Source organism: Gorilla gorilla, chromosome 10 (genome assembly GCF_029281585.2).
Source record: "Gorilla gorilla gorilla isolate KB3781 chromosome 10, NHGRI_mGorGor1-v2.1_pri, whole genome shotgun sequence".
Taxonomy (NCBI): domain Eukaryota; kingdom Metazoa; phylum Chordata; class Mammalia; order Primates; family Hominidae; genus Gorilla; species Gorilla gorilla.
In genome coordinates this window covers 31652791-31680235 of record NC_073234.2, presented here as the reverse complement: position 1 = coordinate 31680235, position 27445 = coordinate 31652791, and the positions used below count along the sequence as shown (strand labels likewise).

At 38.6% G+C, this 27445-nt stretch overlaps 2 protein-coding genes across 2 annotated transcripts in view; one reads left to right on the top strand and one right to left on the bottom strand.

The window, feature by feature from the left end:
• The window catches only part of MGST1 (microsomal glutathione S-transferase 1), a 115747-nt gene extending 97506 nt beyond the window's left edge, over positions 1-18241 (bottom strand). The window contains exons 1-5 of the mRNA XM_063693831.1: positions 18195-18241; positions 16966-17124; positions 16236-16330; positions 13807-13922; positions 13376-13465 (exon numbers count right to left, since the gene is read on the bottom strand). The gene's annotated coding sequence lies outside the window, so the exon portion shown is untranslated. The remainder of the gene's footprint in view (positions 1-13375; positions 13466-13806; positions 13923-16235; positions 16331-16965; positions 17125-18194) is intronic.
• SLC15A5 (solute carrier family 15 member 5) overlaps positions 11967-27445 on the top strand; it is an 89044-nt gene continuing 73565 nt past the window's right edge. The window contains exons 1-2 of the mRNA XM_055358740.1: positions 11967-12327; positions 16888-17110. Of these exons, the coding sequence (XP_055214715.1) occupies positions 11967-12327; positions 16888-17110 (584 nt within the window). The remainder of the gene's footprint in view (positions 12328-16887; positions 17111-27445) is intronic.

The following is a 27445-nucleotide window of genomic DNA, read 5'->3' as shown; positions in this document are numbered from 1 at the left end:
AAAGGAATAGCACAGTGCCCCAATAAATTTTCATGAAATCCAAATGGTATTCAGGAGAGGGTAATTAAATAGTAATGTTCTAAGCTGCTTTTGGCTTGGGAAGGTTTAACATTGTTACATAAAATGTCATTCTGCTCTTTCTGCACAATGGGGGATATATTTCACCTCCACTCAAAGGAAAAAGTGACTTCCTATGAAAAAAAGAGAGGGAGAGAGAGAGAGAGAAAGAAAGAGAGACAGAGAGAGAGAAAATGAATTTGATTCCCTTCTTTCATCAACTATTGGATATGCCCTAGGTGCCTCGAACTCAAAATGTCAAATGGTAAAGTCATGTTCCTTTCTCCTGGTCTGTTCCCTTGCGTGAATAGCACCACCGTCCACCAGGATGCCTTTGCTAGAAACCTGCACAGCATTTTTGATGCTCTCGCTTCTGTCATTAAGATTCTACCTTGAGGCTGGGCACGGTGGCTCACGCCTGTAATCCCAGCAACTGGGAGGCCGAGGCAGGTGGATCACAAGGTCAGGAGATCGAGACCATCCTGGCTAACACAGTGAAACCCCGTCTCTACTAAAAACAAAAATAAATGAATAAAAATAACAAAAAACATAACAAAAAAAATTAGCCGGGCATGGTGGCGGGTGCATGTAGTCCCAGCTACTCGGGAGGCTGAGGCAGGAGAATGGCGTGAACCCGGGAGGCAGAGCTGGCAGTGAGCCAGGATCACACCACTACACTCCAGCCTGGGCAACAGAGCAAGACTCCGTCTCAAAAAAAGATTCTACCTAGAATTTTCTATCAAATTCTGGCACTTCTGCCAAATCCTGGTACTTCTGTTTCTGTACATTTTGCTTAGATGATGACAGCAGTAGAGTGGTGGTAGTAGTAAAAGAAATAGCTAAGAATTATCAAATCTCACCAGTCCCTCTTAATTGGCACCCAGACTTCTGACCTTAAACAGGCAAAGACTTTGGCTCTTTATACCTTGCTTTATTGTAGAAATTCACTCTATGTAGACAGGTCCAGTAATGACTTCAAGAATGAGTCAAAATTCTGTCTTATAAAGCTGTGTATGATCTGGCTTTTCTTACCCTTCAGCCTCATTTCTCCCCCAACTCCTGCAGGTCCCTGACCCAGGACTTCCAAATCTGCTCCTGCCTTGAATCACAAAAAGTTTTTTTTCTTAGATCCTTAAACAGTAGCATGCTCGTTATCACAGAGAGCACACCCTCTGTTAAGAACAATCCTAGACTTATATATCTTCCCCCAGCTGAATTCTATTCCTCCTTTAGATCCAAGCACAGATATTATTTCCATGGAAAAGTTTATGTGGACTTTCTCAGGTGGAGATGCAAGCCTTGCTATATGCCTCCATGACATTTCCTTCTTCCTCCATCATAGCATTTAGCTCACTGGACTGTAGTTCTTGCTAATTGCTGGTATCCCTCACTAGATTGTAAGATCCATAAAACCAAGATAGGTATTCTGTCATCATAGCATTTTGGTGCCTGGCTTCTATTAGGTGCTCAATAAATATTTTTTAGTAGTCAGATACAGTCTACTTGCTGCATAGTAATACATTTACTTCATTCATAACATTCTGAGTGTCTAAACCTACACCATTCATTCATTCATTCATTCAGAAAATCAACCAGGCATTCATTCATTCACAATGTTTTAATATATAGGTAGCAAGTGGATTTTACCCAGTTATTAGAGTCAAGATCCTGGTAGTCAATAGGGAGGAAAACTTAGTAAGCAGCACTTCTCGTAGAATTCTGTCTGAAGGAAAGTAATTTATGTCTGGGTATGTCACATGGCACAGCCATGTAAGCCACTCGACATGTACTGAAATAACTAGTACATTCCAGGCACTGTGCTAGGCTTATAAAGATAAATATGAAATTGCCACCTGTTATCAAAAAAACTCATGGTAAGCAAGAAAAGGGGCATTCAAACTAATTAATATAATATACTATGTATTAGAAGACAGAAATATAAGCAGTGTTTTAAGAGCCCAGAGAGACTACCTTTGAGAATCAAAGAAACATTTACTGAGACCTGATATTTATGCTGAAGTTTAAAGAATGAAGAGAAGTTCCCAAAGTGAATGGAAAATGAAAGTGTCCCAAGAACAAGAAATAGCATGTGAAAAAGCAAGACAAGGTAAAAGAACATGGCATAGTCCTGGGACTGTGAGCATGTTATCCAGCTCCATGGCAGAACAGCAAGGGAAGACTCTTATCACAAGGCAGGAACTTGATCATAAAGGGCCTTTTGTGCCAGCAAAGAATTTCTAACTTGATCTCACAGTTTAAAGGGATTATTTACAGACTGTAAGCAGGGGAGCATATTGAACAAGTTTAGATTAAACAAAAAAAAAAATCTCTGGAGGTTTAGGGAGGATTAAATAGAAAAGTATTTCCCAATATCTTGGAAACTGAAATGATTTTAAGTGATATGTGGTTTGGGCATTAGATAATGTAGAATCCTGCAGTAAGAAAAGTGGTTGTTTATGTACCATCTTTCAATTTTTTTCTTATATAAAGGAAAAAGCATATGTTGAGTGGAGGTGGTGGCATCAGGTCACTTAAATTTAAGTCCCTGCTCTACTACTTGTAACTGATCTTGAATAAGTTATTCCCATTCTGTGACTCAGTTTCCATAATGGTAAGATGGGGCTCATAAAAATGGTATCTTCCTCATAAGATAGTTTCAAAGATAAATGAATTCATTCTTAGAACGGCCTGGCCAAAGAAAAGCAGTTAGTAAATGTTAACAATTATTTTTAAGTAGTATTATTTTCTTTATCATTACCTTCCATTTATGGCAAGTAATTTCATTTATGATAGTAAATTAAAGTTTCATTGTTAAGGAGGTGAAAGATCTCTACAAACAGAACTATAAAACACTGCTAAAAGGTATCACAGATGACACAAACAAATGAAAAATCATTCTATGCTCATGGTTTGAAAGAATCAACATTGTTAAAATAGCCATACTGCCCAAAGCAATCTACAGATTCAATGCTATTCCTATCAAACTATCAGCATCATTTTTCACAGAACCAAAAAAAACTATTCTAAAATTCATATGGAACAAAAAAAGAGACCGAATATCCAAAGCAAACCTAAGCAAAAAGAACAAAACTGGAGGCACCACATTACCTGACTTCAAACTATACTATCAGCCTGACTTCAAACTATACTATAAGCCTGCAGTAACAAAAACAGCATGGCACAGGCTTTTATATCACGGCATTAGTATAAAAACAGATACATAGACCATTGGAACAGAATAGAGAGCCCAGAAATGAAGCTACACACCTACAACCACCTTTGCTGATGTTCAATTAAGTCAACAAAAATAAGCAATGGGGAAGCAACACCCTATTCAACAAATGGTGCTGGGATAACTGGCTGGCCATATGAAGAAGCATGAAACTAGACCCCTACAATTCACTATATTAAAAATTAACGGAAGATGGATTAAAGATTTAAATTTAAGACCTCAAACCATAAGAATCTTAGAAGAAAACCTAGGAAACACTATTCTAGGCATCAGCCTTGGGAAAGAATTTATGACTAAGTCCTCAAAAGCAATTGCAACAAAAACAAAAATTGACAATTGGGACCTAATTAAACCAAAGATCTTCTGCACAGCAAAATAAACTGTCAACACAGTAAACAGACAACCTACAGAACAGGAGAAAATATTCTCAAACTACGCATCTGACAAAGGTCTAGTATCCAGAATCTATAAGGAACTTAAGCAACTGAACAAGCAGAAAACAAACAACCCCATTAAAGAAAAGGCAAAAAGACATGAACAGATACTTCTCAAAAGAAGACATACAAGTGCCCCCCCCAAAAAAAGCATTAAAAATGCTCATCACTAATCGTCAGATAAATGTAAATCAAAACCACAATGAGCTATCTCACGAGTCAGAATGGCTATTATTAAAAAGTCAAAAAAACAACAGATGCTGGTGAGGCTGTGGAGAAAAGGGAATGCTTAGACACTGCTGGTGGGAATGTAAATTCATTCAGTCATTGTGGAGAGCAGTTTGGAGATTCTTCAAAGAACTCAGAACTACTATTCAACCAAGCAATCTCATTACTGGGTATATATCCGAAAGAAACCAAATCTTTCTACCAAAAAGACACATGCCCTCACCTGTTCATCACAACACTATCCACAATAGCAAAGACATGGAATCAGTCTAGGTGCCCATCAACAGTAGAGTGAATAAAGAAAATGTGGTACATATATACCTTGGAACTATGAAATCACAATAAAGAATGAGAGCTTGGGAGGCCGAGGCAGGTGGATCACCTGAGGTCAGGAGTTTGAGACCAGTCTGGCCAACATGGTGAAACCCCATCTCTACTAAAAATACAAAAATTAGCTGGGCGTGGTGGCACATGCCTATAATCCCAGCTACTAGGGAGGCTGAGGCAAGAGAACTGCTTGAGCCCAGGAGGCTGAGGTTGCAGTGAGCCAAGATAGCACCACTGCACTCCAGCCCAGGCGACAGAGTGAGACTTCGTCTTGGGAAAAAATAAAAATAAAAAGTAATAATGAGAGCATGTCCTTTGCAATAACATGGATGTAGCTAGAGGCCATTATCCCAAGCAAATTAACACAGAAACAGAAAACCATATACTGTGTGTTCTCGCTTGTAAATGGGAGCTAAACACCGGGTACTCGTGGATATAAAGATAGCAACAATAGAAACCGGGGACTACTGGGGAGTGGGAGGGAGAAGGCAAGGATTGAAAAACTATTGGGTACTATGCTCACTACCAAGGTGATGGGCTCATTTGTACCCCAAACCCCAGCATCATGCAATATGGCCGGGTAGCAAACCTGCAGATGTGCCCCCGCATCTAAAATAAAAGTTTCCTTGTTAAATAAACTTACTTGATTTTTAAAAGTAAGCCATTTTAAATAACACTATTTAGGAAATAAGGCAAAAAAAGAAAACAATATAACATATGGCAAAAATCAGGCCAGTCAGAGGGGCAAGAGGTAGGCAGCTACGGCAAACTGATGAAAATGATGTACAAGTGACTAAGGTACGAGAAAGATGGAAGCAATGCCTGAGGCAGCAGTGCAAAGGAGACATGCTAAAGGACTCAAACTACAGCAGAGTAGAAGGCAAAGAAAAAGGATGGATTTGTAAAATATTAAGAATGTTGAACTGACAGCACTGCCCCTCCCCACCACCACCAAGTATCATATAGCCTAGCACATGTTAGGGACCCAATAAATATTTTCCTGAAAAAGGTAAATATAATAGGCAAAGAAGTGAAGAAAGAGCCTAGGCCATCTCAGTTTTTTACCTTGAATATGTGGATAAGTGGTGATGCCATGAACCATTAAGAGAAGGAAAAAGAGGAGTAGGATCAGGCAAGAAGATGATAAGTTAAGCTTGGAACAGGATGAGTTTGAATTTTCGACATGAAAGCTAGGTGGAAGTGTGTACCCACCTACCAAATACTCAAGAAGTCTCAATTCCACACATCAATGTGAAAGCTACCAGTGTTGTATTTAAATCCTTTTTCCTTTATGATCAAATAGAGAAAAAAAAAATGAACAGAATGAATGAACAATAGGGATGATATGGACAGTGTCTATATTCGTGTTCTCCAGAGAAACAACCAATAGAATATGCTTGTGTGTATATATCAATGGATTTTAGGGAATTGGCTCATGTGATTGTGGAGGCTTGGCAAGTCCAAAATCTGATGTGAGTTTGACAGTATGGAGATTCAGGAAAGAGTGGCTGTTGAGTCCAAAGGCAGTCTGCTAGGAAACCAGGTAGAACTGATGTTGCAAAGGAAGTTTGCAGTCTGCTGGAGAATTCCCTCTTGCTGAAAGCGGGGGTATGGTCAGCCTCAGCCTCTTGTTCTATTCAGGCCTTCAATCAATTAGATGAGGCAATCTACTTTACTCAAAGTCCACTCACTTAAATGCAAATTTCATCCAAAAACACACAGAATCATCCAGAATAATATTTGACCAAATATCTGGGCCCTATTGCCCAGCCAAGTTGATACATAAAATTAACCATTATGGTGTTCATGTGATGACTCATTCCCACTTTACTTACTTTATACTGATTTATCTTGCGTGTAGAATTCAACAAAATAGCAAGGTTTGTAATGGTCATTGCATAGTGTGGAGGGAAAAACAGGACATTCTTAATTGTCCCCAGAAAAAGGAAAAAAACACACTATATTACAGAATTGAATATCTTATATACTCTTGGGACTATATAAGTTATTTTCTGCTAGGGGCTTGCATTAGTCCATTTTCACACTGCTATAAAAAACTACCTGAGACTGGGTAATTTACGGAGAAAAGAGATTTAATTGACCCACAGTTCTGCGGGCTTAACAGGAAGCATGAGTGGGAGGCCTCAGGAAACTTACAATCATGGCAGAAGGTGAAGGGGAAGCAGGCACATCTTCCCATCACAGAGTAGGAGACAGAGAGAGAGAGAAGGGGGAAGTGCCACACTTTTAAAGCATAAGATCTCATGAGAACTCACTCACTGTCACAGGAAAGGCAAGGGGAAACCACCTCCATGATCCAATCACCTCCCAGCAGGTCCCTCCCCCAGCACTGGGGATTACAATTCAACAGAAAATTTGGATGGGAACAAAGAGCCAAACCATATCAGGGCTGAACTAATTCTCTTTCACACTGGACAGAAGGATCAAGGTATAGATATCATATAATTGTCATAGCCTCTTTAAAATGGAAGAGTAGAGGTTTACACAGAGAATATCTTCTTTACAAAGCAAAAAGTAAAGCCCAATATGTTACCTTTTCATTTCTGCTTTACACCTTGAACAATGAAGCAAAAATTTCACTCCAAGCCTCTGATGTGCCATTTTTAACAATTAAATTATAGGGAAGCCAATCCTCATGCTCTTGACAATGCTTTCAAACCAGCTGCCAAACCTCATAGTCAATGGAATTAAATGGAATCGATAGGCCTAAAAGAATAAATATCTTCAAATGACCTTTGTGTATACCATTTACAGAGAATTACTGAGCTAGAAAAGCTCTTTCCTTAAAAATACTTACTGTTTAGAGGACCTATGAAAAGTTATTCTGAAAATACATACACAAATGGAAAAGCATTGCAGCAACCCACTGTACAAACATTTTAAAAGGCACCACCATTTTCTCAGAATTTATAATCATATTGGAGGTAGCTTATAGAGATTCTTTCTAATCCTGAATACTTAAAAATAGCCTCCTTAGAAGCAGGGCTTGCATTCCTAGTGTGTTCCCTAAACAATCCTTACAAGATCTGATGTATCCATGCTCTGGGTCCTCAGAAAAAAACATGGATGTCATCAGCTCATGAAATGAGCATCTGACTAATTTTCTCTATTAAATAAGATGCATTTGCCAACACGTACAAGTATGGTCGACATTATTACTCCCTATGTTTCATTTGTGACTTTGTCTTTCCAATGAAGAATTCTAGTGATAAGTATAGTCTTTGCCTTCCAGAAACAATGTAGGCTTTCCAATTTTAAAAAATTCCTGAAGTTTATATTGTAATTTTGCATTATATATCAAGAAACCAAAACACTTTCTCATATTTTAGCCAGTGATATTGCTTCTGAAAAACCAGCCTAAGGATATAATCAGGGAATGGGGAAAGCTTTATGCACAAATATTCATTTCAGCATTATTTATAAAGGTTTTTTTTTCTCTCAACTGTGGGTTCATGGTCAAATGTTTGACAAAGGCTGGCTTATAACCAATCTGAAACAAATATAACTAACCAACGATGGAAGAATAGTTAAGTAAACTATGTCTCCATTAATGCAACCATAAAAAACTATGTTTACAAAGAGTTCATAATGGCAGGTTAAAATGCTTTTTAACAGTACCTACAAATGGGGTAGAAAATGTATTGAACAATAATTGTATACAATTATACAATTTAAATATTTTAAATCTACTAATAAAGAGAACAAGCCATGGGGAGAAAATATCCAACAAAATGCTTCAAAAACTTCCATGGTTTTTCTTCTATTTTTAGATATTTTCCAAATTGTATCCAATTTACATACATTCCATACATTGCCTCTATAAAGGAGAAAAATATCACTTTATAACAGAGAGAAGAGGCAGGGACAGAGAACAAGCCTGGGTTGGAATGGGGGAGGGGTTTGCATAAAACTAAAGTATGCATAAGTCTTACTCAAGGGCCCAAGTCTGTTGATAAAGATGATGACATTCAATATACCCTGCCAAGTATTATTCTCAAATGGAATTACTACTTGTCCTTTGAGCTCACTGTGAACTTTGTACTGAGAACTAGTAGGGATGTGACAAATAAAAAGGGGGTGGTTTCCCATTGCTTCAACTCTATTCCGCATAATCCAGGCCTCCTAACATCTGTCTCTTGTGCAAACTGGAATTTGGAAGTGGTTCCATGACATTTCTTTATGGCTCATTGCTTAGAGTAGCTAGAAAATGCAGGAATATAGAAGCAAGTAATAACAAAGGCATTTCCATGTGCAATTCTTGACATTTCATAAGCCCTTTTTTATACCAAGCCTCAGAAATGATCTTCTGAGACAGGCTTTACTGTTTGTATTTTGCAGTTAATGTAATAGGCTCATAGACAGGAAGAAATTTGCCTTAAGTGATAAAGGGGCAGGAATATAACTTAGTTCTCCTAACTCCCACTTAAATGAATATCCTATTTGCTAACTATTATGTCCCTATTGAAGTCAGATTTTTCCCCCTTACAGATAACTAAAATAAATTTTATTTCTAAATAGGTGGCTCTCTTGGAGGGTTACCAAATATCCCCTCCAAAGAAGGCAAATGCTGTTGCTCTTACTGACTCAAGTGTCCCCAAACCACAGGTTACCACCACCTGGAGCCTGATCTTTTTTTTTTTTCTTGCTGATTTGTAATGCTTTTTTTTTTAATTATACTTTAAGTTTTAGGGTACATGTGCACAACGTGCAGGTTTTGTTACATATGTATACATGTGCCATGTTGGTGTGGTGCACCCATTAACTCATCATTTAGCATTAGGTATATCTCCAATTGCTATCCCTCCCCCCTCCCCCCACCCCACAACAGGCCGCAGTGTGTGATGTTCCCCTTCCTGTGTCCATGTGTTCTCATTGTTCAATTCCCACCTATGAGTGAGAACATGCGGTGTTTGGTTTTTTGTCTTTGCGATAGTTTGCTGAGAATGATGGTTTCCAGTTTCATCCGTGTCCCTACAAAGGACATGTACTCATCATTTTTTATGGCTGCATAGTATTATTCCATGGTGTATACGTGCCACATTTTCTTAATCCAGTCTATCATTGTTGGACATTTGGCTTGGTTCCAAGTCTTCACTATTGTGAGTAGTGCCGCAATAAACATACGTGTGCATGTGTCTTTATAGCAGCAGATTTATAATCCTTTGGGTATATACCCGGTAATGGGATGGCTGGGTCAAATGGTGTTCCTACTTCCAGATCCCTGAGGAATCGCCACACTGACTTCCACAATGGTTGAACTAGTTTACAGTCCCACCAACAGTGTAAAAGTGTTCCTATTTCTCCACATCCTCTCCAGCACCTGTTGTTTCCTGACTTTTTAATGATCACCATTCTAACTGGTGTGAGATTTCACTGTGGTTTTGATTTGCATTTCTCTGATGGCCAGTCTGAATTGTTTGGCTCCTCTCTGTATACTTGCTCAAGATCAAGCTCCAATGCAAATGGAGCAAGTATACAGAGAGGAGCCAAACAATCCAAATGGGATCATCATCAGGCCCTGGGAAAGAGCAGGGCTACTCTGCTTAGGAAGGAGCACTTTGTCAGGGTCTAAAGAAATCAGCCAGTGGCTAGAGAACAGCTTGCCCTTGCATCTAGGGTAAACAAAAAAGTAAAGTATCATTTAGGGTTCTTTGTAAGCCACAGAAGCCAAATGGGGCTAACTAAATCAAACCAAAATTAATGGGAATTCTTTGAGCCTTCTACAGAAGGAAAAAGTAATCGTGGCTCCAGAAGAAAAAGAACCAGGGAGGTGCTGAGTTCATCAGGGCCTCATGGGCAGTCCCTTTTGGGTACTGCTGATATGATTTGACTGTGTCCCCACCCAAGTCTCATCTTGAATTGTAACTCCCATAATTCCCAAGTATTGTGGAGGGACCTAGTGGGAGGTATTTTCATCATGGCGGCAGTTTCCCCCATACTGTTCTCATGGTAGTGAATAAGTCTCACTAGATCTGATGGTTTTATAAGGGGTTTCCCTTTTCGCTTGGCTATGATTTTTCTCTCTTGCCTGCTGCCACGTAAGATAATGCCTTTCGCCTTCCATCATGATTGTGAGGCCACCCCAGCCAGGTGAAACCGTAAGTCCATTAAACCTCTTTCCTTTATAATTATCCAGTCTCGGATATGTCTTTATTAGCAGCATGAAAACAGACTAATACACTGCCATCTGAATAACTCAGCTGCCACCATGCCCATTCTTAAGTCATTCCACTCAAGATTAAAATTCCACAGGAGAAAAGTAAAAGGACTATCTTAGACCGGTTGTTGACCCCCTTGGCTAGAAGAAAACGGATATACTGATCAACAGCCCCACCATGATCTCAGGTAATAGATAGGAGTCATTCTCCAAAGGTAGGGTGAACACATGTTAGAGTGTTGCCCTGGACAGTCCCAGTTTATAACTGTTGTTTTTTTTTTTTAGGAGTAGCCATAAATAGCATCACTTTTCACCCACACAAAACTGTCCAAGTTTGGATCATAAATTGTATGATCAATTTGCACAAAGGAAATTTAGGGCATTGTTACCAAAGTAGCAATGCTGAGCAGAGACAAATAGCTACCAGAGTATTTTGCCCCCAGTCTCTCACAACCAAAAGATGAGAACCAGAGTCAAAAGTCCCTATTGGTCTTTAGGTTTTGACTCCAGCGTGAAAATAACATTCCTATACTCAAGTGTTGAATTATTATGACTTTGACCCAATAGTTCCGGTCCCTTTTCTTTCTATGTCCTTGCAGCTGAGCCACTAAATGTTAAGGTGTTCTCTTTCACTGCTGCTTTTTTAGCTTAATTGGCCCTCCTGCTTTCCAAAATAGAATGCTAACACCCATTCACCCAGCTGAAGGGTCAGGGTGATACCAGATCCAATATTCCCCAAAGCCTGTGTAGGCTGGTTGCTGTATCCCTGACTACTGATTAATAATAAAGGAGTTAAATAGCACCTTTTGATTCTGATTTCCTCTGAGAGGCTGTTCTACAAGCATGGGGTCAACTAAAAGGAAGCAGGGTTTCGTTTAATATTTTCTCCTTTCATTAGTGCACTTAAATTACTTTCTTGTAAACTCTGCTTGTTACCTAAATGTACTAGCACTTTTGTTACCTAATTAAGTTTCTTATCAGAATTCCAACCAAAAATAACAAGAAATGTAATAATGATAAGATATCGTGCCCCTCAAAACAGATTTCCTTTTGCGCTTTATCTCTTGGTACTGTTCTGGCTTGTTTAATTAAAGTATCAGAAATTATTAGACTCAAATTATTTCTTGATCTAGTGCTCGAATTCTCCTGAAAAACTGCTTCTTCTGCCTCAATATTTAAACCTTTATCAGTATGAGGCAGATGAGTTTCCACATGTTTGCAACTGGATTCATGTAATTCAATACAATTTTGGAGGACGATCCTAATTTAGCCGCTAAGTAATTAAGCAAACAAATCAGATTTGGCTACACTGAGCTACCGTGAACATTTAAATACTCATGCTCTTGGATCATCAAAAGGAACAACGTCCATGTGCAAAAAACAAACCTTATGAAATTCTAGCATGGAGATGTGAAATTCAAAGCAACGTTCTTATTTTTTTCATCAGAGGGATGGGGCTCAAAATATCACCAAGTTCAAACCACTAAAGTTTTGTTCAAGGAGGGTAGTCATGTCTGTTACAGACTTTACCATAACTGATGAGAAAGTACACTTATATCACAGCATTGAGAAGGAGAAAACTGTAAGACATATTGGCGATTTGTGTTCCTCACACTCTGTGAAAAAAATTCAGGTTGGAATCTGCTTGCTTCTGGTGGAGCTGTGTGAGAGGTTCACGTTCTTTGAAGTCGTCTGCAACATGATCCCCTTTTGCACTATCAAGCTTGGCTATCACAATTGCCAAGCAGCCATCTTAAACTTGTGTTTTATTGGAACTTCAATACTTACCCCTGTGTTTGTCGGATGGCTCACTGATGTCTATTTAGGAAGAAACCAACTGGTGTATATTTGCTTGTTTCTACATTTTCTAGGTGAGTGTCCTCTGCTGACTGGATTGTTTTGTGACTTAATTAAGTAGATTTTTTGTTAGAATTTTTAGTTTATATTATTTTCACTCTGCTCTTAGCATAAAATGTGATAAATGAAGTAAGAATGTGGTTTCAATGTATTTCATTCTTTGTACTATTGGAAGAATGCTAGTAAGTCTGTGTGTCTGTGTGTGTGTGTGTGTTAGAGAATGCTTTGATGCCTATATCATTGCATTTATATTTTATAATAATTACTCCTTTACATATCTATCTTACTCCTTAGAATGCCCTCCTCTCCCAAAACCTTTTTACCTCAAGCCCAAATTCATGACAAATTCCCTCAGAAACATGAAATGTATCTGCTTCACAACTAAGATGAAATGTGCTAAAAAAGGTTTTTGAAGTTCATGTAAAATAATTGAGAAATATTTTTGTCCAAAGGTGGTCTTTTAATTAGTCATATAGTAATTAAGATTGCATATGATGGCATGATTTCTGTATTATTAACTATGATTATATGCTTTAGAAATGAGTAAATTAGACACTACAGTGTGCGTCTTTACATATATACTAATATATATCTGCAAAAGTTTGGGACCGATTGCGAGAAATGCTGGGAAAATACCAAGATAGTTTAATAAGGAATAGAGAGCAACTTGAAGAACAGACTAGAATTTTAGACTGAAAAGTTCAAGTTATTCTTCTTAAGCAACAAGAAGTCTCTGAAAATATCATGAAAACAACATCTGAGAAATGCTATTCTGCAATACAGGATGGACAACCACAGTGAGGGATTAAATAGAGAGAGATCAGAAAATCTCAGGATGATGGTTTAAGCAATAAAGTGCCAATTCAGGAGACAACAAGTGAAAAGCTATAAGGCAACTAAATAAAGGTACAAATGTGACGGGGGTCAAAAATTAGCTCCAAGTTTCTGATCTGAGCAACTTGGGAATACAGCATGCTGTTCACCAATAATGAGAGGTGCAGCCGAAATGAGTGTTGGTAGGGGGACAGATGAGAAAGAGATGGATAGATATCAGGTACTCACCATATCACACAATCTCAGGCAGGTGGTAAATTACCATTCAGAGAATCCATTGGAGTTTAAGTCAAACCTGGAAACTTCGCAGCTTTAGTTCTGTGGAATAAAAACTAGGTCACTGCATGGCAAATAATCACTCAACATTCAACAAATATTTCTTATTGACTACTCTGTACCAGACATTATTCCGGGTCTGGAAATGCAATAGAGAAGAAAGTCATCTGTTCCTGCTAAAGTTGACTTTTTGGTGCAGGGAGAGAGAAAATAAAAGAGGAAATAGATATGATGTCATGTGGCAATGAGTTAGGATGGAAAAATAAAGCTGGGTAGGGGGACAGGATGGAATGGATGGTGATGAGGCTGCTACTTGGTACCGAGAAAAAGTTTTCTGATAAGAAGACATTTAAGCAAATCCCAGACTAATTTACTCTGCTTACCTTGGTAACAGGCCACACCAGTAGCATTTGTTGACTTCTTGTTTAACACGGTAATTTCTATCAGTCTAAATTCTGAGGTCAGTCATCAGACAGGATGGAAATCCCAACTTTGGAATCTGGCAAACAAAAGACTTAAGTCAACTCTACATCCATTCATATTTTTACTAAAAGTTATTTCTTTGTTGCCCTCCACTTACAGCTGCCATCAAATTCCAACTGTCACTAAATATCAGAGGTTATATATAAAAAAGGTCTTCTGTCTGAATTGCTACTACCCTAGCTGAAAAAATGCAGCTTTCTTTTTAACCATTCCAATGGCCTACTTACTCGGCTGCCAGTTGTCAGTCAGTCTCCAGTTTGTACTCCATTCTACCAACAACACTGACTTCCTGAACAAATAAATCTCTATATTGGTTCTATTATCTAAAAAATTAAATCCAAATTTATTAATTTAGCATACAACAACCTTACCAACCTATTCTAAGTTCACCTCTCTAGACTTGTTGTTCAACATGCAACCCCAACCTTGCTAACTTCTCCTGGCCTCCTTCCCTAGTTTTCTAATCTTGTACATGCTCTTCTCTCTTTCTGAAATTGTCACCTTCCCTTATCTTTCCATCCCTTATCCATGATTGGAAAACTCCTGCTATTCTTTCAAGAACCAAATAGTGTTTGTTGCTAGCTTCTCTGTGTTCAACCACACCCATATAATACTTATACGATTGCATCCATCACTTTATAATATAATTGTCCACCTGCATGGCTGACTTCTCTGATGGACTCAACATTTCCTGGAGAGAAGACCCAGCAGACCCCCATCACCTGGCAGGGGGTATGACACATCATGGTGCTTCTACAGAGCTACTAAATGCAGGCATACTGATGATGAGATACACAATTGCACACATCACAGAGGAGACTTTTCTTCATATATGTCACTGTTTTGTCTCTTTACTGCATTATTTTACAACAGATAGGGATAAAGTTTTGATTTAACACAATCAGCCTATTATGACATTTTCTCAAAAGATGGAAGTAAAGTGCCTTTCTAAGTTACACAAATATATCATTCAAACTAAAAGTGCCTTGTTCCTAAGTAAATAGTTGCTGCATGAAATAGTTGTCCTGTCCCTCCTCTTTGGACATCCCTTTGTCTAGCCAGGCCTCACGTCACACCTACAGAAGAGAAGACTAAGTGGTAGAAAGAAAGCAGTTAGTTTCATATCTGGCTAACCTTAAAAGGGAACATTTCAAACTCAATAATTTAAAGGGCTCACCTCATGGTAAATGAATCTGTTGCCAAATAGCTATTAAGGGCATATAGTCTTTACATTGTGAAAGCCTCTGTAGGGGAGATGGAAGCATTAGACCAAATTTTTATCTGTAAGGAATTTATAGTCTAATTGAGAAAACAAACCACATGAAATAACTGTATAAAAATTTATACCAAATAACATTAATGCCAAATTAATAAAATGAAGAGCAAAACGAACATGGAGGAGCCATTTTTCACTAATCGAATCATCAAAACAAAAAAATTAATGATGGTAACTAGTATGAATGAAGATCTTCTCATACAATGATGGTAGATTAACTTGTTGCATTGTTAAAGAACATTTGCCAGTGGTATTAAGAAGCAATAAAAATAGGAATGCCTTTGACTGAGAACTTAGGCTAATAAAGATGTGCACAAAACTTATGTGTCAGGGTATTTTACGGTATTCATTTAAAATAACTGAAAAGGTATTTTAAAACACATTATGATTAGAATATCACATCATCACTAGAAATCATGTTGGAAAAGTATAAAGGTATTTTAAAAATTGTTCATATTATTTGGTTACATTAAAAACTCAACAGTGTAACCTCAATTTATTTAAGTAAAATACATTTATAAAATATATTTATATATATTTAAGTAAAATATTTTTAAGTAAAATATAAATATTTATAAAATATTTTATTTTATAAAAAAATTATATATGTAAAGATGATCTCTGAGTCATGAGATTATGGGCCTTTTGTATTATTCTGAGTGCTTTCCTCTATTTTTCAAATTTTCTGAAGTAAGAATGTATTACTTTTGTAATCTGATGGGGGGGAATGCTATTTCCAAAAAAAAAAAAAAATTTATTTGACTACTTGATGGTAGGAGGTCCAAGAAGAGGGAGATAACAACTGGGTTACTTTATAACATTGGGCAAGCCACTTAATCTCACTGAACCTATTTCTTTAAAAAAAAATTGAATAAGAAAATCTATCCACTCACATCACAAAGTTTTTCCAAGATGAAACAATATAGTCCATGAGCATGCTTTGCAAAATATAAAGAGCTTAGCAAAAGCATGGAATTGTATAGTAATTTTTATTAGACAAGGAAAGTCATCAAGTGTGGTCCCTGCAAGGTGGAAGAGAGAAAGATACTCGACCTTCTTTTGTCACTTTAGGTCCCCTCTCCTTCCACTCACACTCCTCTGTCCCCAGCCTTCTCAACTCTGTTTGTGGCAAAGAAGGCTCCATCCAGCTGTGTGAGAAATAAGAGAAATAAGAAAGACATTACAAGGAGAAACAGAAGTAGGAAAGAAAAAAAAAAAGGCTGTGTTCTCCTCTAACTATGATAATGTTCTTCTTAAAAGCTTTTAGGTAATAAGCTTCTGAGATGTGTGAGATCATGGTGTTTTCTGTCACTCGATTGACTAAGAACAAATAACCTTTATTAACAGTGGTTTTCTCTGGGGGTGGGAATACTAACAGCTTCATTTTTTATACACTGCTTTCCTGAGTTATTTTAATTTTGGCAAAATAAACATGATTTGCTCATACATTCTGAGAGAAAACATAGTTCAAGCTTGAGGAGAAAAAAAAAACCTAAAACTCCGGATTAGTTAAGACGCATATTGAAGGAAATTTTTACAATTGGAAAACATCAGGCTATCCCTGAAATTGCAATGACTACCATAGATGTTTGGATAAGACAATCACAAAATGATGCCACTGTCAGAGAAAAACCCTGTTTAAAATGTGATTTGGTGATCCAATTGTTTGTTCTATGCTACATTTACTCTTTTTCTCCACCTACAGGCACTGCTTTGTTATCTGTGGTGGCTTTTCCCTTGGAAGATTTCTATCTGGGCACTTACCATGCAGTTAACAACATACCAAAAACAGAGCAGCACAGGCTGTTTTATGTAGCACTGCTGACCATTTGCCTTGGCATTGGAGGCGTAAGAGCCATCGTCTGTCCACTGGGTGCTTTTGGCCTTCAGGAGTATGGATCACAAAAAACGATGTCTTTTTTTAACTGGTAAGTAGCACTGGCTAGGAGAGAAAAGAGGCTTATGACCATTCTCACTGTTTACTTTCTGATTCCATTTGGGTAGTAGTTGCTCAGTCTTTGTGATGAATTGGGCTAAGTGATGATGTGATGAATCTGTAATGATGATTCAGTCAGTAATCACAGGAGCTTCTAAGTCTCACGCAGACCAGTACAGCTCACCAGCACCTTCCCAACACACGCGGATACATTTATCCTCCAGGTAAAAAGATTTGAAGTGCCTTGTCCTGCAGAATAGAACGTGGCTTTGGAACCAAAGAGACCTGGGTGGAAGTCTGGACTCTGCTTAACACAAGCTGACTGACCTTGACTTAGTCATTTATTCTCTACTTCGGTTTATTCATTTCTGAAGGGGGGTAATACCTCCTCTTCTCCAGTTTTATTAGAGGTAACACCATGTGTATTGCTGGCAAAGAACTTGGCACATAGTAAGTGATCAAAAAATGGTAGCTGTTAGTATGTCTGTATTGTAATAGACTAATTTGGCAGAGATTATAAATTTCTAGGCCAATGTAGAGAGAAGATGCAAAGATGAAAGAAGTATTTTGCAATTTGTTAAAGCATCACCCAGCATCTCTGTTTCTCACCCAGTTCGCTCCCAACACCTAAAAGAGTTTATATTCCATGAAAATCAAACAGCCTTCCTGTGAATCTTTGTCTCTCCCAACGAATTCTTATGAAGTTCGTCGGTTTTTGTGTTTTTTAAGGAAACAATTTATATTACCAAATACAAATTCAAGAAAACAAATTAATATATGGATCTTAAGGGAGGGTAGTTAAGAATTTAGTATAAAACTTCTTTGTTATTCTTTGTTATCTATCTATCAGTGGATGTCAAACAGATGTGAGCTACATTGTCCATTTTTAGAGTAAATAGTGTCTATATGTGTATATATATAGGCATATGTAGCTATCCGAGGCAGTTCCTCTTTTCTCTCTCTTTCTTTTTCTTTCTCCTGCTCCCCTTTTTTCTTTCTCCAATTATATTAATATTACAAAGCACTCAGCCCTATTTTGGATTAAGTCCTAATGTCAGAGAACAATGCAGTCTTACCAAAGGTAGAAGGGACTCTTTACTTCCTTGCAGCAAATTCTGCCTCCTTGACCTGCCCAAAGGAGAAAGAAAAATCCTTCTTTTTTATTCTATTCGGAGGTTTTAATCCTTAATTAGCAACATCATTTTGATTAAATAAGACTCTGGAGGATTAAGACTGGAGAGCAATCAGTTGTTCTGAAAGATAGCTCTGGAGAATTTATTGTACTGTGGTCTTAGTCATTCAGAGTTGTGTTTAATCAAAGTGACATTTCTCAGTGTTGATTACAAAGGAGACATTATATGAATGAAATATTTCCTTTGGGAAACAGAGGGGACTCCCACTGGGTTTGTGCTTTAGGGCTTCAGGAAGGGGGATGGGGAATGGGGTGAAAATGAATTTCTGCAGCTGTAAGGAACCAGGCCAAATTTAGGATGAACATATTTAGATTTTTAAAAATTATTTTCTGATTTCACTAAACAGCTCACTATTTTAAAAATTTAAAGCATCTAGAAATGTGTACAAAGAATCAGGCTGTTATTTTTTAATGTGATAAAAGAACTGGATGGTAAGATCCTTGAAGGCTGAATCTGGTTGTCTTGCCTTTTTTTATTTTTCCAGTTTAAATACTAAACTACAGGCCAACTTTTATGAATGTTCACTTACCTTACTGCAGTTTATAGCAATGAATGCTGATTCCATTCCTGTACACAGTGCGGGGGCTGGTGACAAGATGGACAGAGACTCCACTGGGCAACCAGACAGCTGGCAGAATCCTGGCTCTGTCACTTAGGAGTTTTATGGTCTTTGGCAAGTTCCTTAATTCCTCAGAGCCCCAGGTTCCTCATCCACAAAGTGGGAATATCTTGGAGAGCTATTGTATCACTTGTATATAAAGTATCCTAGCATATTATAGGTATTCAAATTATGATAGCTATTGTTATGATTATTGCTAAATCATGGATAAGCCATCAGCTGAAACCATTGTCTAAATGCTGGGAAAGAGGGAACCCATTTAGGAGGAGGTCATCTTTGAAAGGAGCAGTTTATTAATGTGTAATCTATGTCTTCCAGTCAAAAATGCCTCTAGAAATTACAAGACTGGTAAATATAACAAATTTCAGCCGTGCCTTTAAAAAACAACATACCCCTTGAATCTGTAACCACTTGAAGGCTTTATTCAGTCCTATTTGCAGCACAGATGTCAGATGTTCATAGTTATGGGACCTTTAATGAGATGTGTCATTGCTTCTATACCACCTAAAGCTTCCCAATGATCATGTTAAGTAGCATAGACTGGAAGTCTCAGGCACTGAAAGCACCACTTCCGAGTAAAGCTGCCAAATGTAGGTGAGAAAACCACTCCCAGCCAACATTACCATCTGGTACTGGATCTTCCTCAACTAATGCACCTCACTACAAAAATAAAGCTAAACTCCCTGAAATCAAGAGACATAATAATCTGCCAACATCCTTGTGTCATTATCCAGATCAGAGCCTGGCTTTCCACATATTCCAAAAGCTGAGATGGACAATTAAGAATCGCCATACTGGAGATCACCTAGGTAAATACACCTGTGCAGATTCTTTTCTGGAAGCAAAAAGAAGGAGGATAACGAAGTCTGTTCCTGGCCACAATTTTAAATTCTACCACAATTAACCTCAAATCTTGCTTCTGCATTTCTCTACTTTCTTCACCTGATAATTTGCATCCTATCTGCATATCACAGTCTGTTGCTAAGGGGTTACTAGGGTGAATCATATACATGATTAAAAGCCCAAATAGAATATTGGTAAAGTTCTTGAAGAAAGTCTAGAGACTGACTTATTTCACCCCAGAAATGTTGACTATCTGGTACTCAAATTGACTCTACATGGTATCTGAAATATTCTGATTTTAACACTTACTCAAATTAAATATATTTTATCTTAGGGAAGCACTAGAGGTAAAAATGTATTATCCCACAGCATTTTTCCAGAATCTATTTTAATATTCACAAGAACATTGAGAACAATGATTGTCAATCCTAGGTGCATATTAAAGCCACCTGAGGATTCTTTTTTAAAAAGTACAAATGCCTGGGTCCTGCCACCAAAGATTCTGATTACATTGGTTAGAGGTAGGACCCAGGGACCAGGATTTTTTAAAGCTGCCCAGTTAGAGTTGAGAACCACTGTTCCAACGCAGAGTTGCTCATTTTAATTATCACTTGAGAACCTTGTTGAAAATGTTTCCCAGGTCCCACCTCGAACCTCCTGGATCAGAATTTTCTGGGAGGACAGGTGGGAAATGCATATTTTAAATAAGTACTGTCTTAGTCTATTCAGTTTGCAATAACAAATCAGCAGAGATTGGCTGGCTTATAAATAGTAGAAATTTATTTTTCACAGCTCTGGAGGCCAGAATTCTGAGATCAGGGTTCTGGTGAGGGTTCTCTTCCTGGCTGTAAGACTGCTGGCTTCTCACTGTGTCTTCACATAGTGGAAGGGGCAAAGGAGCTCTCGGAGGTCTCTTTTATAAAGGAACTAATCCCATTCAGAAGGGCTCCACCCCATGATCAAAAGCCCCACCTCCCAAATACACCACTCCCTAATACCATTGTTATAGGAGGTATAACACCTAATACCAAGTTAAGATTTCAACATATGAAATTTGAGGGGACAGAAATATTCCTACCATATCAAGTACTTCAGGTGATTCAGAAGAACAAAGTTTGAAAACAATTCCAGAGCCATAAGGAAAATCTAGTGATGCCTTTGAAAAGAAATGAAACTAATCATTGATTGAACCCACTACTGTGTTTCAGACTGCTTTGGAACTTTCTGACAATTTTATAGCAATTATCTCACATTTAGAAATCTACCTGATTGAGAAATTCAACATAATTCTGAAAAGAGAGAGAAAAAAATATAAATCTACATATATTCTTCAATCGTAAAATCGTAATGTATAAGGTACATTTCAGCAAACAAAATCAAAGCAGTTCATGAAATAATCTTATTAATACTCAAAATGTCCTTTGAGTTGCATGCTGAGGAGTAGTAGCTTGTAAATAGCTATGAAAAAATCATCAGACCTTCCCAAATTCTATTTGCACTGGCTCTAGCCAAGTTTAACAAATGCTACCCTCTCACCCTAATAACAACAAGCACTTCCTTCTTTACCTTTGCAATCTGAGCTCACTGCAACTTCCATCTCCCGGGTTCAAGCAATTCTCCTGCCTCAGCCTCCCAAGTAGCTGGGACTACAGGTGCATACCACCACACCAGCTAATTTTTTTGCGTTTTAGTAGAGATGGGGTTTCACCATGTTGTCCAGGCTGGTCTCAAATCCCTGAGCTCAGGCAATCTGCCCACGTTGGCCTCCAAAGTGCTAGGATTACAGGCGTGAGCCACGGAGCCGGGCGCATGTTCTCTTTTAAGCTTGAAAGGTACATGAGTCAGGACAACTGTTAAAATTTGGGTGTTGGCCAGGCACAGTGACTCACACCTGAATCCCTGGGCTCTGGCAGGCCTAGGCAGGAGGATCACTCAAGGCCAGGGGTTCGAGACAAGCCTGAGTAACCCCATCTCTACCAAAAAAACATTTTTTTTTAATTACCCAGGCATGGTGGGGTGAACCTGTAGTCGCATGTACTTCAGAGGCTGAAGCAGAAGAATCGCTTGAGCTCAGGAGGCTGAGATTACAGTGAGCTATGAACACCCTGCACCAGTCTAGCCTGGGTGACAGAGTGAGACCCTATCTCAAAAAAAAAAAAAAAAAAAAAAAAAAGGTGGGGGGTGGGCGGGGGTTGTTGGCAAAAGAATGAGGGAATGGGAAAGGAGGGAGAGGGAATGGGAAAGGACAGAAAGGGAATGAAACAGGTTAAAGAGTAAGAGAGGTAGGGAGAGCTTGGGAGAGAGAGTAAAGCAGTCCCCCAAATTTTTAAATTAAAAACTTAACTTCTTCAATCCTAATGTCTAGTTACCAAAATCAATATTTTATTAAACTGTCTTTAACAGCTCTGCTGGAAAAAAAATACGTATTTACAGATAAAAAGGAACTCTAAAGTTTCTATTTTCCCCTTCTTTCTCCAAATATTTGGCTGCCAGAATATTCTTTGAAGTACTTCAGTGGCCAATGGTTATGCTAAAAGAAGCAATGATTGACAACAGCCATCCACCATGAAATCGGTGCCCAAGTATTTTATTTCACTGACTCCTCTAAACAGTTCAGTTTTATCCCATTGAAGAGTCACAAATCCCCTGGAAAATTATCTGAACATTGATCAATGTAGAATAAAATACTTTCTCTGGAATATTTAAATGGTACACTAATGCTATGAAGACCTGAAACTTACAGAAAATTTGCCTTCTTTCTTTGATACTGTCTCAGATTAGGAAAGACCATTTAAATAATTTCTCTTCAAATCACCAAAAGTAAACACGAAGCCAAAACTGGCCAGTCTAAGAAATGACAAAATATTTGAGTAATTTAAATTTGTTACTAAATTAATTAAGTGAATGTTTAAAATAATCTCATAAGGATTGCTGAGTTTTGCAGCAACAATTTTTCTCATTTGTATTCAATACCATGCAATCATGAAGACAAAAAAATTACCACTTATATATACTCCCAATTATTTGCAGTTCCCAGTCTGTATTTAAAAGTAGGCTAAAGAAACATATTTTTACTGCTGCTTTCAATTTTCCTTAATCACTGGTATTTGTTTTGCTTTAGTGCTTTGCTCTCTGACTTTTTGTGTGAGAGGTGCTTTATAAATTCAGTTTGCTAGTGAGCTACGAGATGAAAGGAGTCTTAATGGTAAGTTCGAAGACTGTGGGTTTTTATTTCTTTTTTTTATAGATGATACATATACAATTTCATCCTCAATTATCCATGGCTTGTCCTGTCCATGGATCAACAAAGACATATATAAAACATGACTGTACTAGGTAATTCTTTCAGAAAATTACACAATCAAATATGTTGGGTGGCATTTGTTAAAATACATTTAGTACCTCATGTAAAATCTCTTCCTAGACATAGATATTCAGTACTATAATTTTTGGTTTCTAACTACATTTCACAAGATTTAAGCCTTGGAATAGTTGTAATTTTCCTTGACCCTCTTTAGAGCAATGCAGTTTACATCACCATGTGGTATACTGAAGAGCCACACAGTGTTCTCTGAGATTTTCTCAACAATGCTTAACATTTTAAAAAGAGTTTCCTAAAGACTGAAAGCACTGTAACAGTGCTTTTGGCTCCAGATTCTCTGTGTTGCTACAGCCACAAGTCAAGTGTACAGCTTGCAGCAGCAAGAAAGGACAACATGTGGCTGAGCCTAGGGACTCCACCCAGTTGTCCTAGAAAATTATAACTTTTTGTACCTCACCTACCTTATGATAAATACATTTAGTGGATCACAGTAAATCAGTTTGCTCAACGTGGTCACATTCCATGTTCTATTACTTTCTAGGCCAATTATTGAGAGGTTTTAGTTTTTTTATGTTGTGTTTGTTTGATTAATTGATTTTTATGAGATGCCATATTATTAATCTGTTATTTAATGTCCATTTATTTTGAACCTAGTACTGTGCTAGGTCTCATGGAGATAAAGAAATAAAGAATAAAATCTTATCATCAAGGAGCTTCACAATCTATAAATGAAAAGCAAAACTGACAAAAATGAAATAATTGAAGAAAGAGTATTTGCTTTAGAAGTTCAGAGAAGAAGCTGGGTGTAGTGGCTCATGTTTCTAGTCCCAGCACTTTGGGAGGCCAAAGCGGGTGGATTGCTTGAGCTCAGGAGTTCAAGACCAGCCCGGGCAAAATGGCAAAACCCCATCTCTACAAAAAATACAAAAAAAAAAATTAGCTAGGCATGGTGGTGTGCACCTGTGGTGCCAGCTACTTGGGAGGCTGAGGCAAGAGGATCACTTGAGCCCAAGAGATCAAGGCTGCAGTGAGTCAAGGTCATGCTACTGTACTCCAGCCTAGTCAACAGAGTGAGATAATGTCTCAAAAAAAAAAAGTTTACAGAAGAGAACAAGCAGAATATTCAAGAAAGTATTTAATGAAGGAAAAGAGACTGAATATAGGACTTTGAAAGTGAGACAGGGCAAGCCAAGAAATAGGACAAGTTGAGACAAACATGAGTAGGTCTGTTGCTGGGACAGTGAGGAGACTAGCTCAACTTGACACATCTTCTTTCCAAACACATATCACATATCTATCCACTTCTATCTCTTTCCTTTGCTACCACCATGGCCCAGTTTGCTCTTAGCTCTCATCCAGACTTACAATAGCTGTGATTTTCTCCATACCTTGCTACAATAGCTGTGATTTTCTCCCTACCTTGCCACATCTGCAATTCATGAAGCTGACACAATAATCTTTCCACTGAAAACAAGATCATATGAGACCCCTGCTCAATTCCCTTCAAATGACTTCCCAATGCACTGAAAATAAAACCCAAACTTCTTGCCATGAACTTCAAGGCCCTAAATGACCTGGACCACACTTCCTGCTTTATCTTTTCTTCTAATATTTCATCCCTTAATCACTGTATTAGTCCACTTTCATGCTGCTGATAAAGACATACCCAAGATTAGGAAATTTACAAAAGAAAGAGGTTTAATTTGACTTACAGTTCCATGTGGCTGGAGAAGCCTCATAATCATGGTGGAAGGCAAGGAGGAGCAAATCATGTCTTACGCAGATGGCAGCAAGCGAAGAGAGAGCTTGTGCAGAGAAACTCCCCTTTTTAAAACCATCAGATCTTGTAAGACCTATTCACTATCACGAGAACAGCATGGGAAAGACGTGCCCCCATGATTCTATCATCTCCCACCTGGTCCCTCCCACAACATGTGGAAAATATGGGAGTTACAAGATGAAATTTGGATGGGGACACAGAGCCAAATAATATCATTCTGCCTCTGGCCCCTCCCAAATCTCATATCCTCACATTTCAAAACCAATCATGCCTTCCCAACAGTCCCCCAAAGTATCAACTCATTTCAGCATTAACTCAAAAGTCCACAGTCCAAAGTCTCATCTGAGACAAAGCAAGTCCCTTCCATCTATGAGCCTGTAAAATTGAAAACAATTTAGTTACTTCCTAGATATAATGGGGGTACAGGTATTGGGTAAATACAGCCATTCCAAATGGGAGAAATTAGCCAAAACAAAGGGGCTACAGGCCCAATGGAAGTCCAAAATGCAGCAGGGCAGTCAAATCTTAAACCTCCAAAATGATCTCCTTTGACTCCATGTCTCACATTTAGGTCATGCTAATGCAAGAGGTGGGTTCCCATGGTCTTCAGCAGCTCTGCCCCTGTGGCTTTGCAGGGTACTGCTTCCCTCCCAGCTGCCTTCACGGGCTGGCTTCCAGTGTCTGCTGCTTTTCCAGGCACACGGTGCAAGCTGTCAGTGGATCTACCATTCTGGGGTCTGGAGGCCAGTGGTTCTCTTCTCACAGCTCCACTAGGCAGTGCCCCAGTAGGAACTCTGTGTGGGTGCTCTGATCCCACATTTCTGTTCCACACTGCCCCAGCAGAGGTTGTCCAAGAGGGCCCTGCCCCTGCAGCAAACTTCTGCCTGGACATCCAGGTGTTTCCATACATCTTCTGAAACCTAGGTGGAGGTTCCCAAACCTCAGTTCTTGACCTCTGTGCACCCACAGGCTCAACAACACATGGAAGCTGCCAAGGCTTGGGGTTTCCATCCTCTGAAACAGCAGCCTGAGCTGTACCTTGGCCCCTTTTAGTTATGGCTGGAGCAGCTGGGACACAGGGCACCAAGTCCCTAGACTACACACAGCACAGGGACCCTAGGCCTGGCCCACAAAACCATTTTCGCCTCTTAGAACTCTGGGCCTGTGATGGGAGGGGTTGCCATGAAGACCTCTGACATGCCCTGGAGAGACATTTTCCCCATTGTCTTGGGGATTAACATTTGGTTTCTTGTTACTTATGCAAATTTCTGCAGTGGGCTTGAATTTCTCCTCAGAAAATGGGATTTTCTTTTCTATTGCATTGTCAGGCTGCAAATTTTCTGAACTTTTATGCTCTGCTTCCCTTATAAAACTGAATGCCCTTAACAGCACCCAAGTCACCGCTTGAATGCTTTGCTGCTTAGAAATTTTTTCTGCCAGATGCCCTAAATCATCTCTCTCATGTTCAAAGTTCCACAAATCTCTAGGGCAGGGGCAAAATGGTACCAGTCTCTGCTAAAACATAACAAGAGTCACCTTTGTTCCAGTTTCCAAGTGTCTCATCTCCATCTGAGACCACCTCAACCTGGATTTCATTGTCCATGTCATTATTAGCATTTTGGTCAAAGCCATTCAACAAGTCTCCAGGGCATTCCAAACTTTCCCACATTTTCCTGTCTTCTGAGCCCTCCAAAATGTTCCATCCTCTGCCTGTTACCCAGTTCCAAAGTCACTTGAGATTTGCAGGTATCTTTTCAGCAGTGCCCCATGCTACTGGTACCAATTTACTGTATTATTCTGCTTTCACACTGCTGATAAAGACATACCTGAGACTGGGCAATTTACAAAAGAAAGAGGTTTAACTGGACTTACAGTTACACATGGCTGGAGAGACCTCACAATCATGGGAGAAGGCAAGGAGGAGCAAGTCACATCTTATATAGATGGCAGCAGGCAAAGAGGGAGCTGTGCAGAGAAACTCCCATTTTTAAAACCATCATATCCTGTTAGACCCATTCGCTATCACGAGAGCATCACAGAAAAGACCCGCCCCCATGATTCAATCATCTCCAATTGGGTCCCTCCCACAACATGTGGGAATTATGAGAGCTACAAGTTGAGATTTGGATGGGGACAGAGAGCTAAACCATATCACTCACTATGTTCCAACTTCACTGCTTTTTTTGTTCCTGAAATCAGGGTTGGAGAGAAATGAACATTTGATGATGACATTCGCTTAGCACCATGTAGTTATAATCCATGTTCTTCATTTAATGTTCTTCACTAAAATTCTTAACAAAAAACCTTGTTTAGAGGGTGTGATTCCAATTTTTAAAATTCCAGAGAGTAGAAGATCACAGACCATGTGATTTTCAGATTTTATGACTCTAACTCATGTCTTTGGACTACCAGTCTGAAGAGGCAGGACAACATTTACAGTTAATGATTGATATATAAAATGTGATGAGAGGAATGAGAGGAATGAAAGGTAATTTCAAATGTTAAAGGCTGGATTAACAAGAAAATGATAGTGTCATGAAATTGATAACTGCAAAGATGCAGAAAGTAGT